Below are 19,883 nucleotides of genomic sequence, written 5' to 3'. Positions count from 1 at the left end.
TATATATATATATATATATATATATATATATATATATATATATATATATATATATATATATATATATATATATATATAGAGACATTGGATGGGCTCTGCACACACTAAATTAACTGATAATAAATAGTGGAGATTTGGTTCATGAATTGATCAATGCATTTAAGCCTGCAGCCCCCGTCAAGGGACCCCACTGTTCTGCAGGTCCTACCACTATCGCTGAAAATGGCTGCAATACACATAGCTATCACATCAATGTTTGATACCAGGCATGCTATCAGGTCTGAAGCTCACAGCAGACTTTGCTTTTATAGGTGAGCAGCTACCAACACACCTGTCACTAATCATCTAGGGAAATGGCTAACAAGCTATGGAATCTTAGTTAAAAACAGGGTGCATGAGAGAATGTGACCACAATAAGACTAATTTAAAAATAAATTAATCTAATAAACAATATATATATATAACTGAAGTCTTTGATGTATTTTAATAGAAATTGTATCATTGGGAGCCGGCGGTGCTGAGTGTTTTGCTTAAGCAAAATCGCTCAGCACACATAGCTGCACACCCACTCAGCACTATGCTTCTAGTCAAAACCCCGTGATCTTCGCAGGAAAGACAGTGCATGCACTGCCTTTCTCTGTGAGTAATGGCGACGTGCATGATCGCCATCGCTGGGGGGCCATACACACTGAGTGATCCGTGCTCCGTTTCTAAGCCATCTAGTCAGATAGCTTAGAAACTGGGCTGAAATCGCCCTGTGTGTATGCCTCTTTAGTCCTATGATTGTTAATAGGAGGCTTTTTTAGGTCATATTGGATACATTTTTGGGTACTTGTGTATTTATTACGGCTGATTTTTTGCCGATTTACATGCTATTCCATCCTTGCTCACCCCCACTATCCAAGTTTGCCCAAAGCGCGGCGAGCGACTGACCTGTTCATATCCCCACTATCCACGTCGGCGTAGAGTTGATTTTATAAAGCGTGGGGAGCGGACACAGATTACTTGACGTATATTCCGCTTCCCATCGCGGGGCTCGCTGTGGTCGCCATGCTTCGGGATCGTTTTCAGTGTCCCCGCTCGGGGCTCGGTGGCTCACTGCGCTTGCCACGCTTTATAAGTTTGTAGTTTTTCTAACAGGAGGTTCATTGAGAGGTGCTGTCCCCTAACATTGAGAATAGAGAAGCGAGGGTACACTGCCACATTTTGATGATCAGAACAGGACTCCCTCCTTAGACAAAGAATGCATATGTGGTTAACAATCCTACTGCAGCAAGGGACTTAATTTGGTGAATGTATAAAGGATTGTGCGGAATATTGGGACATTGACACCAAACAAGATGTGCTTTAACTTCAGACTTTCTGATTTAATTTAAGGGTATTTACATCCAAATCTGGAGAACGGTGTAGGAATTACAATGGTTTCTGTATGTGCCTCCCACTTTTTAGGTGACCAAAAGTAATGGGACAAACAACAATCCTAAATCAAACTTTCACTTTTTACTACTTTGTTGCAAATCCTTCGCAGACAATTACAGCCTGAAGTCTGGAACTCATAGACCTCACCAGACAATGGGTTTCATCCCCGGTGATGCTCTGCCAGACCTCTGCTGCAAATGTCTTCAGTTCCTGCTTGTTCTTGGGGCATTTTCCCTTCAGTTTTGTCTTCATCAAGTGAAATGCATGCTCAATGGGATTCAGGCCAGGTGATTGACTTGGCCATTGCATAACGTTACATTTATTTGCCTTAAAAAACTGGTTGTTTTTGCAGTATGCTACGGGTCATTATCCACTGCATTGTGAAGCACCATCCAATGAGTTCTGAAGCATTTGACTGAATTTGAGCAGATAATATTGCCCAAAACACTTAAAAATGCATCCTCCTGCTTTTGTCAGCAGTCACATTATCAGTAAATACAATGGGACCAGTTCCATTGGCAGCCATACATGCCCAGGCCATGACACTACCACCACCATGCTTCACTAATGAGGTGGTATGTTTTGGGTCATGAGTGGTTCCTTTCCTTTTCTATACCAATCTTCTCTTCCATCACTCTGGTACAAGTTGATCTTTGTCTCATCTGTCCATAGGATGTTGTTCCAGAACTGTAAAGGCTTTTTTAGAAGTTGTTTGGCAAACTCTAAACTGGTCTTCTTGTTTTTGAAGCTCACCAATGGTTTGCACCTGGTGGTGAACCCTCTATATTCGCTCTTGTGAAGTCTTTGGTACTTGTTTCCTAGCACGGCCACAATCTTGTGGATCGTGTACCTTTAAGTTAAGGTACACGATCCACACGATGGACCCGATTTCCTTTGAAATCAGGTCCATTTTGCCGGCAAAGGTACAATATCGGGGGCATCGCGTCGGTCGGGACCATTAACATTGGTCCCGACGCGACCGACGCGATGCCCCCGATTTCCCCATAGGCTTCAATGTTAAAATATTTTTTAACATTGAAATCGTGAGGATCGCGTCGGTCTTGTGCCATTATAATGGCACAAGATGAGATGGACTTGATTAAGTCCATCTCACCTTTAAAAAAAATGTGAAATGGGCCAATATGACCCATTTCACATTATAGATGTCCCCGTCGTCACCCCACGATAGACGCCAACCCGAAGCGTGGCGAGCGCAGCGAGCCCGTGAGGGGCGGCGGTGCGCGTCCTCCGACCTTTTCATTCCCCTACTATCCACGTCGGCGTGGAGTTGAGAATAGAATAGTGTGGCGAGCGCAGCGAGCCACCGAGCCCGAAGCGTGGCGAGCGGATGCGTATAACTTCACAGGTATACGCGTCCCCTCGCGGGGCTCGCTGCGCTCGCCACGCTTCGGGCTCGGTGGCTCGCTGCGCTCGCCACACTATTCTATTCTCAACTCCACGCCGACGTGGATAGTAGGGGAATGAAAAGGTCGGAGGACGCGCACCGCCGCCCCTCGCGGGCTCGCTGCGCTCGCCACGCTGTGGGGTGGGGTTTACGTCGTTAAATTTGGGGGTGTAGGGAATATTTTACATTGAATCCAATGTAAAATCGGGTCCCAGGGACCCGATTTTACATTTCATTCAATCAAAAAATCGGGTCCAAAATCGGGTCGGTCGCGTCGATCGCATCGCATGCGACCAAATCGCATGCGATGCGATCGACCCGATTTTTCCGACACGACCACCCCGATATAAATCGGTGTGGCCGTGCTAGGAAACAAGTACCAAGTCTTTTGTTGATTGTTGACTTTGACACATATACACCTACCTCCTGGAGAGTGTTCTTGAACTGGCAAACTGTTGTGAAGAGGTTTATTCTTCACCAGGGAAGTAATTCTTATGTCATCCACCACAGTTGTTGTCCAAGGTGTTCCGGGTCTTTTGTTGTGGAGCTCTCTGGTGTGTTCTTTCTTTTTAAGAATCTTCCAAACAGTTGATTTGGCCACACCTAATGTTTTTGCTATCTCTCTGATGGGTTTGTTTTTCATTTTTAGCCTAATGATGGCTTGCTTTTCTGATAGTTACAGCTCTTTGGATCTCATATTAAGATTCGACAGCAGCATATTGCAAATGTCGGACCTGAAATTAACTCCAGAACTTTTACCTGCTTAGTTGATGATGAAATAATATTGGGAATAGCGCACACCTGTCCATGAAATAGCTTTTGAGTTGATTGTCCCATTATTTTTGGTCCCTTAAAAAGTGGGAGGCACATATAGAATCTGTTGTAATTCCTACACCGTTCACCTGATTTGAATGTATATACCCTCAAATTATGTCTGCAAATGCTTGTTGGGAAATCAAACTTGAACCCATCACATCATCTTTAAACTAAAAACATGCTTTATAACTCGACTCAAACTCACATACCCAACTACCAACTAACTTCTGGCTTTTTAAGAAACCGCTTTCAAAGTTTTAAGATAAATGAGCTTACATGCATATGAGAGCTGTAATCAAAGTGTTTATTTAAAAATTAACCCAATCATATACATATATTGTACCAGCGCACTGTCCATTCCTAGAAATGCTCTCATGCAGCTGCCAATTTTGGGTTGGGGTTCAGTGGACCATTGACCACATTGCTTAACTAAATAAAAAAAACAGCTTAGCACTCACCATAGCAAACTTACCGGTACTCTCCTTTTATACATAATAAAATAATGAATGGGGTTTTGGTTCATGGATTGATCAATGCATACAAGCTTTGTTTTAATTAAAGAAAAAATATATTAAATGATTGGTGTTCTTGCTATATGCTTGTAAAATAAGTTTGAAAAGGTGGCTGCTATAACCTTTTTGTGATGTCAACTTTGTCTTTAATAATGTAGCCTGATTCCTCCATTAGCAGTATGAGCCATCAGGAGGGTCCAGCCATTACTGCTGCAGTACTTCCAACAGTTCCCTATTCTTTTCAGGTCAGTTGGTGAAAATGCTACTTTTCACTGAAGTTACTCGTTATCTGGACTTTAAAGTGATTGAAGGCAGTTTTGTCTACAAGGGAGGAAAAATCTATAAGGTTCCTTCTACAGAAGCAGAAGCCTTAGCATCTAGTGAGTATATTACAAAATAATGTCCTTTTTTAATTTGAAAAGCATGGCTATGTAAGTACATGTGTATTAAAAGAAGCTTCTTCAGTTTTTAAAAGTGTGTGTGAACTTTGAACTGCAGGGCAATTGCACTTTTAGAAGGTTTGCTCAGTCAATGTAATTGAGAAAGAAATGCAGAAAAAAATCACGCCTTCTTAGTAGGAACAGATGTCAAAGGGTATTGTCGGCAGCAGTGTACGGCCACCCTATTCCACGTGAGCCGCCCAGGCGATTCATCACAATTTATTGTTCTGGATCGCATGCGTCCCTGCTCCACCACCGACCACTCACTCAGGTCCGATGCGCATTGGACCTGAGGGGACATCATACTGAGCCGATTTGGGCTGATCTCAACGACCGATATGTCAAAATCGGCCCAAATTGGCTTGTTTTGTGCGACTTACTAAATCGCTACCTTAATGGCTACAATGGCCCCTTTCTCGCCCTAATGTCAAATTCTGGGTATGTACTGCAGCTTGTGCCCCCGGAACTTGCCACCAGCCCCGAAGACTTCTGATGCAGGCTTCTGCTTGCACTTCAGGAGAGTGCATAAATCTGCAATAAGTGCTACCTCAGGGCGGTTGCACAAAACAAGTGAATAGCTCCCAGGTTCTTTAGATAGGATTGAATCGCTCCTTATGGATGTTACAGTGGGTCTAGATAGATTTTGATGAGTTCCCAGTAATTTCTATCTTGACTATCTTTTCCATAGTGTAGGGTTTTTTGCACAGATTTAGATTTCTATCTTTAATACTAACAGTGCAAACATAATATTCCTTGTTATTTATTCATCAATTTTATTGAGTATCAATAATAGATATGGAGGGGTATCCAGGAATAAATTGGACTAACAGGCTGAAAAAAAAAATAGGAAAGTATATTTGCTCTACAAAAGGAATACTTTCCTATCTCTCTGGATAAACCATCATTGGTTGATACAGCATACCTATCATTCTAACTAGAGAAGTGTAGCACTGGCATAACATTCCTACACCTCTTGCTTTTTCCAGTTTTATATTGACTTCTGCACATGATTTTTTTTTTTTTTTTTTTTATACTTGTTTTTAAAAATGATAGTTGGTTCCTTTCCATTTTGCTTTGTTTGATTTTTACACTTTTCTTCTAAAGGTCTTATGGGATTGTTTGAGAAGCGTCGGTTTAAGAAGTTTCTAAGCTTTGTTACAAACTTTGATGAGAATGATCCAAAGACACTTGAAGGAATTGACCCCAAGAGTACAACCATGGAGGTTGTTTACAAGAAATTTGATTTGGGTCAGGATGTCGTTGACTTTACAGGTCATGCACTGGCTCTGTACAGAACTGATGAGTAAGTTAATTGTGCCTCATGAATGCTTTTTTTAACAGTATAATCACTTTCAGCATTGTATTTCATAAAGGGTGAGGTTGCCAACTCTTCTTCAAATTTGTAACTGTAGACATGCATGTTTGCATCTTTTTTTCTATTCATTTGATTAGGAATACACTGTGGAGTTGTTAACTGTAATTTAATTGGTCCTGGGTTCTATGCAGAAACCTATCCCATGGAATACTTTGCAGTCTTTTTTTACTTCCACAATTGATATGTAAGTAATAGATGACAAACTAAGATTTTGAAGCATACTGAACCACAGAGTTGAATTATATAGGTAGGGTTTTCAAATCCATGTTTTGTGGGTTTTTTTTTTTTAGATAAGTGGGTTGTTGGATGAGCACAATGGCCATACAAAGGCTGTCAAAATAGCAGTACATTTACTGTTCATTCTAGCCCCCACCATATTTGAAAACTCATGCAGTTCCTCTTCCCTGCCTGGGGTGTCGCTGCCTGCTGTGGTGTTTCTAACACAGATCTGGTTTGCATATCAATGCTGATATATAGACCACACTGTGCTAGAGGCACTACAGCAGACAGCGACACCCCAGGCAGGGAAGAGGAACTGCATGGGTTTTCAAATATGGCGGGTGCTAGAATGAACACTAGCATTAATGTGACATTTGTTTTCATTTATCCGTGTGCATTGGCTTTATATTTTATCCACCCACTAGATATCTGCATCAGCCTTGTCTGGAGACTATCAACAGGATTAAGCTGTACAGTGAATCCCTTGCACGCTATGGAAAAAGCCCATACTTATATCCACTCTATGGTCTTGGAGAACTGCCACAAGGGTTTGCAAGGTAAGAGCTTAGCAAGCTCACACTCATCAGTCTAATTTCTCTAACTACCTAATCACAATTGGAGTATGCATAATGTATGATACTTATGTGGGACTTTATATGCTTGGTGAAATAGAAATTATGGACTAATCACATTATTTCATAGTGTTATTTTTTTTATATAGACCTGTACATAAAATGTTCCTCAGTAAAAGGAAGCAATTATGAAGTGGCAAGTTTTCTAGTTTCTTCTTTGAATGATAAGGGAACCTAAGAAACATGCACAAGTGACGTACCTTTAATCCCATATTGAGGTCTGAGTTGAGTTACATGTTATATAAATACTTGGTAGTTTGAGTCCAAACTCTTCCATCTGTCCAGTACCTGTACCTGTCCAGAGCAAAAAAGCGGGCAACAAATATAGTCAAGGGGACCAACTACATCCTGGCCATGGCCTGTTTAACCTGCTTGCAATCAGGCAGATGCTGCAGGGATATTCCCACCAGGTCCACCAGAAGCCTAAAAGTTTCTTCCCTCAAGCGGTTCACCTGTTGACACATGAACACCTCACCGTCTAGTCATGCCAAAACCCTTTGCACAAAATCTAACACGGTGTCCCCTCGGAATAACGTTCTGTATGACTGTACATGTTCCCTCACCTGTTTTATATTGTTTATACTGTTTACTTGTTACCCACTTGGATAGAAGTCTATACAATTCAGCATGATGTGAACAGTGTCGGACAGGAGGTCCCAGAGCCATTCAATTGCCCACGATGTTATGTGGGAGAATGCCGTTCTCACTTTTTTATTTTTATTTACTTGTTTAGAGAAGTATTCAATCTGGAGGTCAAGGCGGGATTCTCGACTGAGAACATGCAGGCGGGATTCAATGTCCCGCCTGCAGCGGCACCAGAAGGGGGTGTGGCCATGAGTTGACGTCTTGTACAGCTTGTGAAGTCTGGCTCGTTCTGCAAAGATACCCTGCTCAATGCTGTCGAGGAAGACAGCATTGAATAGGGCCCGGCGGCCATCTCCCCCGTGGGAAGATGGTCGCCGGTGATTGAATACCCCCCTTAGTCTTGAGCCAGCATTCTCCAACTTAAGTGCTGGCCATGTTGCTGTTTGCACTGAGGAGGTAATGTTACAGCAACAGGGGTAGGTCCACACTTGATGTGAAAAAAATGGTGTAAATAGGTTTTACACTATCAAAACCAAAGTACGTACAGAAAAGGTGATGGTGCAAATGCAACCTAGTCTAATATTGGTGGTTTAGAGAAAGACTCTGTGCTTGGGGCACTGTTACGCGAAAGGATTCTAAAATAGAACTTATTCTTTCAATTAAAATAATCATACATATCAGATTTTTTAAGAATAATTAAAGAAATACTTTAGAAGTGTGGGTGAATGCCACTTCAAGTGGTTCTAACTACATTCTTGTTTTGTTTTCCTTGAGTTGGCATAAGGGGTCATAGAAATGCATTATATATTGGACTTCCTAGAATATCATAAATATGAAATCATTAAATCACTTATATAATTTAAAACAAAATTTGTATAAAATAACTTCTTCTGAAGTACAAAATGTTATATAATAGATATGTGTATTGGAGTACACTGTATAGTGGCATCCAATACGCATGCAGTATGTTATTTTGTACTTAGGAAGAACTTATTTTACACATTTCATTTAAAAATTGAGTGATTGTGTGATCTCATATTTACACCTGCTTCCACCATATTAGACCAACCCATTATCTGTTCATGGGATTCTAGAAAGTCCAACATTGTGCATTTTTATGCTAACTTAAGGGAAACAGTCAAGCACTTGGTTAGACCAGGGTTGCCTACCCTCCCGGAATGGCCGGGAGGGTCCCGAAAATCGGGTCGCCCTCTCGGCCCCCCGGAAAGGTGGGGGACCCCCTGATTGCTGCTTCCACCTCCCGACTGCGACGTTTAAATGACCTTTTCTACCGATCTCCAGTGAGGGGGCGGAGCTAAAGTGTCATCATCGCGTCATTTAGGCTTAATGATGTCACGTTTAAGCCCCACCCCCCAAACTCCTGCTGAAAGTCTTCTCTCCGGGCTTCTCCCGGAGAGGAACTTTCAAAAGTCGGCAACCCTGGGTTAGACCCACCTGAAGTGGTGTTCCCCACATACTACTTTAAGAAGTATTTCGGTACTTGTTTCCTAGCACGGCCACAATCGCGGGCATCGTGTGACTTAACTTTAGGGCACGCGAAGCCCGCGATTTCCCCATAGGCTTCAATGTTAAAATATTTTAACAATGAAGCGTATGCGCGTCCGACGCGATGCCCCCGATTTCTCCATAGGCTTCAATGTTAAAATATTTTAACATTGAAGCCTATGCGATGGACCCGATTTCTCCATAGGCTTCAATGTTAAATTATTTTAACATTGAAACTGAGTACATTTAACATAGGAAAAAAAGGTAAATGGGCCATTTCTCATTGGGTATGGCCCCGGCATGTGTGTAAAAAATAATGGCCCCCCATTGTGGCCGCCACCCCCACGATTGAGCGGTGCGCGTCCTCCGACCTTTTCATTCCCCTACTATCCACCTCGGCGTGGAGTTGAGAATATATAGTGTGGCGAGCCACCGAGCCCGAAGCTACGCTCGCCACACTTTGGGTTCGCGTCAATCGTGGGGGTGGCGGCCACAATGGGGGGCCATTATTTTTTACACACATGCCGGGGCCATACCCAATGAGAAATGGCCCATATTGGGCCATTTACCTTTTTTTCTTATGTTAAATGTACTCAGTTTCAATGTTAAAATAATTTAAAATTGAAGCCTATGGAGAAATCGGGTCCATCGCGTCGGCACACCATGGACGCGATGGACCCGATTTCTCCATAGGCTTCAATGTTAAATTATTTTAACATTGAAGCCTATGGAGAAATCGGGTACATCGCGTCGGTCACGTCGTGTGCGTTTGGTATGCGACCGACGCGATTTTTTTTCCGACACGACCACCACGATAGAAATCGTTGTGGCCGTGCAAGGAAACAAGTACCAGTATTTCTGTAATTTTTCTTTGAACATGTGTGATTATTTTGATTGAAAGCATGTTATATTTTAGTATACTTTCGAATAAGTGCCCCAGCAAAGTCCTTTTTTTTTTTTCCTGCTCCTTACCCCAGGAGGGATACAAGAGAAATCTTCTGGTCAGTCATAACAGTGCGTCCAATTGAAAAACCCTAGGACCCACCTCCCAGCACACTTCATATGGCTTTGAATTGTATTGACTGATTTATTTTTATATTTTTTTGATAGCTAGTAGGATTTCATAATTAAATAAAGAATATAATTAGCATAATACTAGATTATCCCTAAAACATATTACATAAGGAAATATAAAAGTACCAAATTTGCTATACTTTAAATAAAACTATAGATTATATTTAATGAAGGGCCTGATTCAGACCTGTAAGCAAGACTGCAATATTTACAGATGGACAAAACCACGCTGGACTAAAGATAAGGCAAATGTAACATGTGCAGAGTGTTAAAATTGGGTGGGGTGTGTTGCATAGAAACAAAATAACTCACCCAAATATCTCTGTTGCAGATTAAGTGCCATTTATGGAGGAACCTATATGTTAAACAAGCCAATAGAGGAGTTAGTAGTGGAGAATGGAAAAATTGTTGGTGTAAAATCTGAAGGAGAGGTAAGCATTTGTGTACAGTACACCATTTTTAACAATACAATTTAAGAGTTGTGCTTCCATGGAAATTACAATTGAAACTAGCATGCAACAAATAGTGAGATTAAGATGTCTATTGTTTTTATGTGCAAAAAATACAGCTTCATAAATGTGTATTGTATGAAAATAGGCTAGTACAGGGGTTCCCAATCTTTTTGAATCACGGCACCCCTAGAGTATCAGAATTTTTTCATGGCACCCCTAGGCCAAAGGAGAAAAAAAAAGCAGAATAAATATAACATTAAGTAGATTGGGTTTCTATGTGATCCTTCTGGTCAGTTATGTGGTAAAGGGCAGGAGTTGCTTCTGTTTGTACACATCGTATGATTGGCAGCCACTAGCACTGGTTTTGTCCATAAACAAATAACCATAAAAAATTTGAATTGGTCCTGGACCACCAACCTGGGGCACCCTTGCAAAGTGTCCTGAGGCACCCCTGGGAGCCACGGCACACAGTTTGGGAACCACTGGGCTAGTATTTCGGTGAATGGTAAATTTATTGTCTATGTTGGAACACAGATGTAGCTGTGCTAATGATTGCTGCCCCAATCACCACCGGTGACATTTGTGGCAATTGGCGCACTCCTTTCTCCCAGTTGGTGCATCTAATTTCAGCACGTGTCTCATAGAAAATGATTGAGCGTCAATGGCACAGCGTAGCGGTTCCTCGCTGCGGGTGCGACTTTACTGCACCAGGCTGGCACTAGCGGCCATATCGCAGTAACAATGAAGTACATTGTGTCCACTACACACTACATCTGTGTCTGAATCACTTGCATAGTTTATACTGTACTATACCATTTTTTTTCCATTAACCTAGAATTATGTTGCTCAATATACTAATGATTTTATGTGAGGGAGGGGGCCTATTTAGCAGCAGGAAACATTTAGTTTTTTTTGTAACCCAGATCTAATCGTGCTAGAGAGTCAGTTGGTAACACATCCAGGTTACTCTGAAAATATCTATGCTGGAATAGCACACTTGCTATTCCTGCAAGTAACCCTTTTAGTTTGAGGAATACACTAGAGAACGTAACTGAGCTTGCATTTCATTAAAGTCCACTTTAAAATAAAAGGGGGTGGTGGTTAAGTAGCAGCAGCATGCTACCTTGACCTTTTGCTGTGTTAATGCTGACTTTTGAACAACAGTTCATTACACTGCAACCTGTTGAACTGTAGCGCTCCAGTACCACCTATACAGCCTACAGGGCCATTATCTTGGACCAGATCCTGTATTGCGAAAACCAATGTTGCATAAATGGTGGTGTGTGTGTGTGTGTGTGTGTGTGTGTGTGTGTGTGTGTGTGTGTGTGTGTTACGTCTGTCATTGACACTGAAGAGCTACACATAGAGCGTGTGCAGGGAGTCGCTGGGTGGAGACGGGAGTTTGAGTGCCAGTTCCCGGCTGCAGAGTTGACAAGGAGTGAGCAGGAAAATGGGAAGTGTACTACTCCTGGTTGAGGATGGATCAAAAAATGGAGACCCAGGTAAGGGATAGACATACAGATGATTGGGGGGTCGCACATGAATTATTAAATAAGAGGGGTGTGAGGAAGACACTACTAAACACAGATGAGGAGGTGGGGCAGAACAATCCAGAACAGGGGGCGTTCGCATGGGGATGCCAAACATTTTTCTAGGAGCACCTACTGTTTTGTGGAATTGCACAGGAAACGCTGCGCATCCCCATGTGCCAGCCCCCTGTTCAAATGCCTCAGCAACTGTGCAAGTCATCTTAGGCATCCGCACAGCAGCTCTTCACATATGCAAATATACACATGTGCAGAGCTTAAGCATTGGTCCCTGGTGTAAATATGCCGGGGACTGATCAAACGAGAATCAGGCCCTGGTTCCTTTCTTTAGCATGACCTCTGAGCACAATAAAAAAAACAGCACTAGCATCTGGATATAACCATGGGTAAAATTTTGCAGATGATCCTAAGGAGTCATGGGTTAATTTTCTTTAAGATTCTAAAAATGCCCATAGCAACCAGGTTTGGATTATTATTTTATTGAAAGCAATGACAATTTCCTAATTTTTTAGAAGCTTTAGTAAATTTACCCTTGAGGGGCACAGGAGTTCATGCTGGATATGCCTTGCTCCATGAACCTGGGTGGCATGAGAGCGCCCTCAAATCAGAAAAGAAAAAAAGAAACCTTTTCAAAGTGAGCCAATGTAATTGCACCTACTCCAATGGTACAAAAATAGGTCTACACAGATGTCTAAGAACCAACGTCAAATCCTAAGGATCGACCGGTGGTAACACTGTGGGTTTTAGATGTAAAAAGGTATGGATAGTAGAAGTTGTGGCTATCTTCCATTGAAACCATGTGGACAAGGCTGACTCCTGAACCTTTGAGGAAGCCAGACGCAAACCCAGGTCAAGACCTCACTGCAAAAAAGGCCAGAACTCTGGAAAGACCGTATACCCTAAGTTGGATTTTCTAGTCGTACACCAGAAGGGAACTACCTATGCCATATTTGATGATATATTCTGGCCCCTAGCACAGTTTGCCCTGGATAGAAAACCCCCCTGGCCCTCAGGATGACCTCTCAACCGCTATCCTGTCAAAGCTAAGTTTCAGAAGTCGGAATGGTGGCCGACGCCTAGAGAAAGCAAGTCTACTCACAGAGTTAGAGGCCACGGTGGAGCAATGAACAGATTAAGGTCTGGGTACCATGCCCTTCTCTGGCAATTCGGAGCTAGAAGGATCACGATTACATTTTCTCACTTTAGACTTCTTAAAAGACATTTAAGAAGGGGCACCAGTGGTAAGACATAGATCTTTTGCAATGGCCATGAAGCTGAGAGAGGCAGTCCACAAGGCAAGCTAGTGGATCCCTTGTCCTGGACCTGTAGAGAGGACGTTCCTGTTTGTGGCGAGACACCATCAAGTCCACCTGAGTGTGACCCCAGCAATCTAAAAGAAGGGAGAAGACGTTGGATCGAGAGACTATTTTGAAGAATGAAATTGCTGGCGGCTCAGGAAGTCTGCCTCCCAATTTAACACTCCTAAACTGCTCTTAGTACCAAAATAAACATTTCTGCCCAAACCAGAATTGGAGTGACCTCCCACATGGCTGTTCAACTTTTTTGTGCCGTCCTGGTGATTTTATATACGCGAGAAGAAAAAAAGCAGTGGGGCTGAGGAAGCCGCTGACGTGAGAAGGCCGAGAAACGCGTAGAGGGCGACAGGGACATCTGGTGGTGACTGGAGACCAGCCTGAGGGGAGTACAGTACGTTACAAATGACCGCAGTGAACTGCTGAAAAACTGGTCGCTACAACTCCCAGAGCCAGATCCCCACGTGTCAGCTACCTAATTCCCAATGAGAGTGAGTTACAAACCACAAAAACATGTGCGCATGAGTGGGGGACATTCATATTTTTAACAGCTGTGAAGCCATTGAGAATATACTAACCGGTTCACTAATGGACTAACAAGATAGATACAAATTATCATCAATACTAACAAAGTTTGAAAGAGCATTTTTTGTTATATGTGTGTCTGTCTTGTTTGTCACAGTGGCCACCCAACAGTAATTGTATCATAATAAGTTTTATATTTATTTTATGTTTTAATAAATTGTGTACTATTTTGCAAAGCGCAGCCCCACTGCTTTTTTTCTTCTCTGGTATCATTATTTGGAAGGGGTTTGGTAATCCCCCTTTATTGGGAGCTGCTGCAGTGCAGAATAGCCAATCAGCGCTCAAACTATTTCTTTTTTCTTGTTTGTGATTTATATACGCGACTGTGGTCGCATTGTCTAATTGAATCCGGACAGCTTTGCCCTGGAGTAGTGTCCGGTCTGACATAGCACACAATAAATGGCTCCATTCCAGGATGTTTATTGAAAGCCTAGTTTCCTGGTTCGACCAGTGATCCTCTAACACAGCCCTCCACCCCTCAAGGCTTGCATCTGTGGTCAGGATGATCCATGAATGATCGGCAAATGAGCAGCCCTTGGAAAAATTTGATGACTGGAGCCACCATTGAAGGGAACGATGAACCAACCGTGACAACAGAAAGAACTGTGTCCTGATGTTGAAATGTGAGCGGTTCCATCGAATGAGAAGTGCCAGCTAACGTTGACAGGAATGGAACTGACCAAATTCCAACATTGGAAAGCATAACAATTTTCCTAGTACCCCTAGTGGTGTACTGACACTTTGTTGAAGAACGAGTGGAGCATCCTATTCGTTCCAACTGTTTAGTGTCTATCTGCATCCCATAGTGTATTCTGGCTGCCACAGGGTTTAAGCTTGATTTTCTCCAATTAACCATACGTGAGACCGGAGGAGGTCGATGGGTCAGGTGAATGGTAGACTAGAGAGTCTCCTGAGACTGGGCCAGGAGTAGAATGACATCAAGATGAGGGAGAATATGAATGCCTTGGAGGTGAAGCTGTGCTCTCGTAAGTACTCTTGGGCATGGGTCTTCAAACTGCGGCCCTCCAGATGTTGTGAAACTACATGTTCCAACATGCATTGCCACATTTTTCCTATAAGAGCATGCCAAAACTGTCAGGGCATGCTGGGACATGTAGTTCCACAACATCTGGAGGGCCACAGTTTGAAGACCCATGCTCTTGGGGCTGTGGAGAGAGCCAAATGGAAAGGCCCGAAATTGGAAGTGCAGGTCCCTTACCGCAAACTGCAGAAAGAATTGATGATCTGCATTTGAATGTGGAGGTACGCGTCTTGTATGTTCAAGGAGGCCATGTAATCTCCAGGTTCCAGGGATTGCAGAATGGACAGAGATTTGGGACCTTGAGAAAAAAGTAAAAAAAAATTTTTTTAGTTGAAAATAGGATGAAAAGATCTGTCCGGTTTGAGAAGAAGCCTAAGCCTGTTAGGAATAGTAACCTGTTACTCCAGCAGTGCCAAAAATGGCTTTGTTGAGCGCAACCCCTTTTCCTAGATCCGCACGGAGTCTGGGCTGAAAAGAATTGAACTGGATGTCTGGATCAAAGTGTGAGGGAGTAACGATATGAGACTACTTGCTAGACCCATGAGGGCAAAGTTGCCCTTTGCCAGACTCCCGCAAAACAAAAATGACCACCTACTGCTAAAGTCGTCTGTAACTGTCGGTTAGCGTCAAGCTGCAGGTTTAACAGGCTGTTTGGAGGCCTGACAGCGACCGGCCTAGCTTTGTCCAGCCTTCAGTGGTTCCATTAGTGGCTCCATTGGACCTCACTGGTTTTGAAGGCGCTTCAAGCTCCTCCTTTTTGAACCACTAAACGAAGTGGATCTGGCTTTCTAGGAAAGTGATTTTTCTCCTGGCCATTTTCTACACTCGAAGGGTATAAGATTTTAGCGCTTTATAATGGAGATCACCCTTTTTGATCTTTCACCCCGATATGGTGGTACGTTGTACCAGACTAGATTTGCCTAAGGTGGTTTCAAAGTTCCACCTTAACCAGGATATTCTAGTTCCTTCCTTCTCAGGGATCTCAGAGGCTGAGGCTTCTCTTGACATTGTCAGAGCTTTGCGTATTTATTTACGCAAGTCTAAGGTGGTTCGGAAATTGGATGCCTTGTTTGTTCTCTATGATTCCAATAAGCGGGGCTGGCCTGCTTAGAAACAATCTTTGGCTAGATGGTTCCACCTGACTGTTTAGGCCCATCTGACAGCCCACCTCATTCCTCCGGGTGGTGCTACAGCACATTGTACTAGGTCTGTGGGTACTTCCTGGGCAGCTAGCTGCGGCGTTTCGGCTGACTAGTTATGTAAAGTGGCTATTTGGTCCTTAGCCCAAACCTTTATAAAGTTCTATGCATTTGATACTTTTGCAGCTGCCGATGCACAATTTGGCAGGAATGTCCTTGCCACGGTCCAGGAGCATCTCCTGCTGTTGATGGGACAGTTTTAGGACGTCCCAGCGTGAACTCCCGTGCCCCCTACTGGGTGAAAAATGAAGTAGGATTCATGGTCTTGCCATAATAAATACCTTTTTCTTTGAGTCCATAGGGGACACAGGACGCCCTCCCAGACACACCTGATTTGCGAGTTCTTCCTGTTTATGGAAGTGTTCGTTAACATGGCCTGTAAATCTGCTCGTGTGTGTGTGTGTGTGTGTGTGTGTGTGTTTAGTCTTCCTTTTTTTCTGGCTCCAGTCCTGCCTTGGGCTTGCTAAACTTAACTGGTCACCCAGGAGTCAGGGGGTGGGGAGTCCTAGAACATGCTTGTTATAAATTTGTAACACTTTGGTGCCTGCTCTGCTACCTTGCCTCTCATACCCAGCGTGAACTCCTGTGCCCCCTAAAGAATCAAAGGGATTTATCAAGGTAAGACCATAAATCCTATTTTTTAACATTTTCTCTATTAAAACTTCATCGGGCAAACAGATTTATAATCCAAAACACATTACCGAGGAATTTCTGTCATTTTACTCCAATTTATATAATTCTACACACAATCGTTCCACATCGCTTACATCATCGATACAACAATTTTTAAAGAAATGCAAACTCCCACACCTATCTCAAGAAACTACTAAATCCTTAGGCCTAGCTATCACTGAAGAAGAATTACTGCAAGCGATTAAACTTTCAAAGTGTAATAAGGCTCCAGCTCCAGACGGGTTTACTGCGGCTTATTATAAAGTTTTTGCAGAGGTTTTAGTTCCACACTTAATCACTTTATTTAATAGTATTATGAATGGTGCTAAATTCTCTCCACAAGCTTTAGAGGCACGTATAATTGTCATTCACAAGGAAGGTAAAGACCCAACAAATTGTGCCCATTATAGGCCAATATCTCTACTGAACAACGACTTAAAACTATACTCAAAAATTTTGGCATCTCGTTTAAAATCTATTTTACCGTATTTAGTAGATAAGGATCAAGTAGGGTTTATACCAGGTCGTCAGGCCCGTGATAATACAAGAAAGGTTATTAACCTTATACACATTATTAATTCAAGCAAAAGCCCGGCAATAATTCTTTCTCTAGATGCCAAGAAGGCATTCGATAGAATTAGATGGCCTTTTATGATTGAGACACTACGTCATTTTGGTTTGGAGGGTCCATTTTTGCAGGGTATATTAGCATTATATTCAGCCCTGTGTGCAAAAATTATGGTTAATGGTTTATTGTCAAACTCCTTTCCGATAACAAATGGCACAAGACAGGGGTGTCCATTGTCTCCCCTGATTTTTGCTTTAACTATTGAACCACTCGCAGCTTACATTCGTCAGTCCAGGTCTGTAAAAGGTATTTTGATTGGCAAGAAGGAATATAAAATGTCGTTATTCGCAGATGACGTATTACTTACCTTATCTTCACCCCAAACTTCACTCCCTAATTTATTTCATATTCTTAATTCAAATGGTAGTTTATCTGGCTATAAGATCAATCATATGAAAACTGAGGCTCTACCTTTACACATGCCTCATGAACATTTAAACTCTCTTAAAAGAAAATATAATTTTACATGGAAGACAGATAAAATAAAATATCTTGGTGTCTATATTACTAGGGATTATAACTCATTATATAGTGCTAATTTTCCAAAAATTCTAAGTTCAATAAAAAAGGATTTAAACACATGGCAATCATATTATATATCCTGGTTTGGTAGAATAGTCGCTCTCAAAATAAACATTATACCACGCCTTCTCTACTTATTTCAAACACTGCCAGTTAGTGTTCTTAGTCAGATACTCTAGCAGCTCCATAATTGGTTTACAAAATTTGTCTGGAAAGGGAAAAATTCTAGAATTAGTTTTTTGACTTTACGTAAGGAACCGTCCAGTGGGGGACGCGGATTTCCTGATATTAAATTATATTATTTGGCAACACATATTAGTCAGGCAGTGGTCTGGTTTGCGTCTAGTTTAGGACCAAGGTGGGTCGACCTTGAGATGAGTTCCAGTGGAATTGAGTCGCTCCCTCTTGTATTAATGCTTCCATCAATATGTCGACCTCTTGAGGTTACTAGTAACCCTGTAATTAATTTTACCTGTTCAATTTGGAAACAAGGGATCAGAAAATATAAATTACTGTCTAAACCATCTCCCCTTACACCACTATGGAATAATAATTCTTTCAAACAGGGACGGGCAACAGCGGTAGTAACAAAGTGGATTACTAAAGGAATTATTTTTGCAGCAGATGTTCTTCAAGAGGGAAAGTGTATGAGTTTAGGAGATCTAAAAGAAAAATATTCTTTCCCAGAAATAAATGCTTTCATGTTCCTACAAGTAAAGAATTTTGTAGATACCCTTTGCTTTCCCCATCAAAATTCTAAAGTCTCCATTAGAACGTATATGTTTAGATGAACCTTTTATGAAGGGAATGATCTCGTCAATATATAATTTGTTATTGCATTCATCCGAATCTCCCACTTCCAAATTTGAACGTCAATGGGAGGAAGATTTGGGAGATCCCCCAGATGAAGAGTCTTGGTCACTAATCCGTGAGAGATTATCAAAAAATTCTATCTCTACTCTTGTTAAGGAGAATGCATATAAGATTAATTATCGCTGGTACTTGGTTCCAGTTAGACTAAATAGAATGTATAGCTCTGCCTCGCCTTTATGTTGGAGAGGCTGTGACGAGTTGGGCTCTTTCTTGCACATATGGTGGACTTGTCCTAAAATTAAGTATTTTTGGAAAAAAGTAGCAAATCTATTGAGTAAAGTTTTGCTAACTAATGTAATTAGGGATCCATGGTCTTTCCTGTTAGGACATCCAAAAACTTACCTAGATCCTCTTTCAGAAAAATTAGCAAACCAGATATTAAGTGCAGCAAGATGTCTTATTGCATCACATTGGAAATGCCTGGACCCCCCTTCTCAAACATTGTCAAATAGGATATGGTTTATTGCTTCAATGGAAAAGATTTCAGCATTTTTTACAAAATAGATCCGTAAAATTTATTTAGATTTGGAACCCTTGGTTTGTTTATGCACAATCACTATATGGTGGGGAAAAACGTGCCGAACTTGATCAGTATGTATTCTGAATATTATATGTCCTCTGTAAATAAGGATAGATGGGATAAGGGAAACACTTAACTGTTTTGTTTTCTCTTCTTTATATGTATGTATGTATGTATGTATGTATGTATGTATGTATGTACCGTATATACTCGAGTATAAGCCGACCCGAATATAAGCCGAGGCACCTAATTTTACAACAAAAAATTGGGAAAACGTATTGACTCAAGTGGGACCCTCACTCGAGTATAAGCCGAGGTGGGGCATTTTCAGCATAAAAGAGGTTCTGAAAAAATAGGCTTATACTCGAGTATATATGGTGTATATGTGTGTGTGTGTGTGTGTGTGTGTGTGTGTGTGTGTGTGTGTGTGTGTGTGTATAGATAGATAGATAGATAGATAGCTATCTATCTTCCGGGCATTTATTACCTTTTTTATTTATTTTATTTATTTTTTTTGTCTTGTTTGAATGTAATTTCATAATTTTAA

General features: G+C 41.8%; 1 protein-coding gene across 1 annotated transcript in view; it reads left to right on the top strand.

Moving 5' to 3' along the window:
* Window positions 1–19,883, top strand: part of GDI2 (GDP dissociation inhibitor 2) — a 33,538-nt gene that overhangs the window by 8,023 nt on the left and 5,632 nt on the right. Inside the window, exons 4-7 of the mRNA XM_083183353.1 lie at window positions 4,398–4,532; window positions 5,697–5,895; window positions 6,612–6,743; window positions 10,315–10,414. Of these exons, the coding sequence (XP_083039479.1) occupies window positions 4,398–4,532; window positions 5,697–5,895; window positions 6,612–6,743; window positions 10,315–10,414 (566 nt within the window). The remainder of the gene's footprint in view (window positions 1–4,397; window positions 4,533–5,696; window positions 5,896–6,611; window positions 6,744–10,314; window positions 10,415–19,883) is intronic.

The sequence above is a fragment of the Crinia signifera genome, chromosome 4 (assembly GCF_055691185.1).
Source record: "Crinia signifera chromosome 4, ASM5569118v1, whole genome shotgun sequence".
Taxonomy (NCBI): Eukaryota; Metazoa; Chordata; class Amphibia; order Anura; family Myobatrachidae; genus Crinia; species Crinia signifera.
Note: the sequence above shows the minus strand (reverse complement) of the source record. Positions and strands in the feature narration are given on the sequence as shown.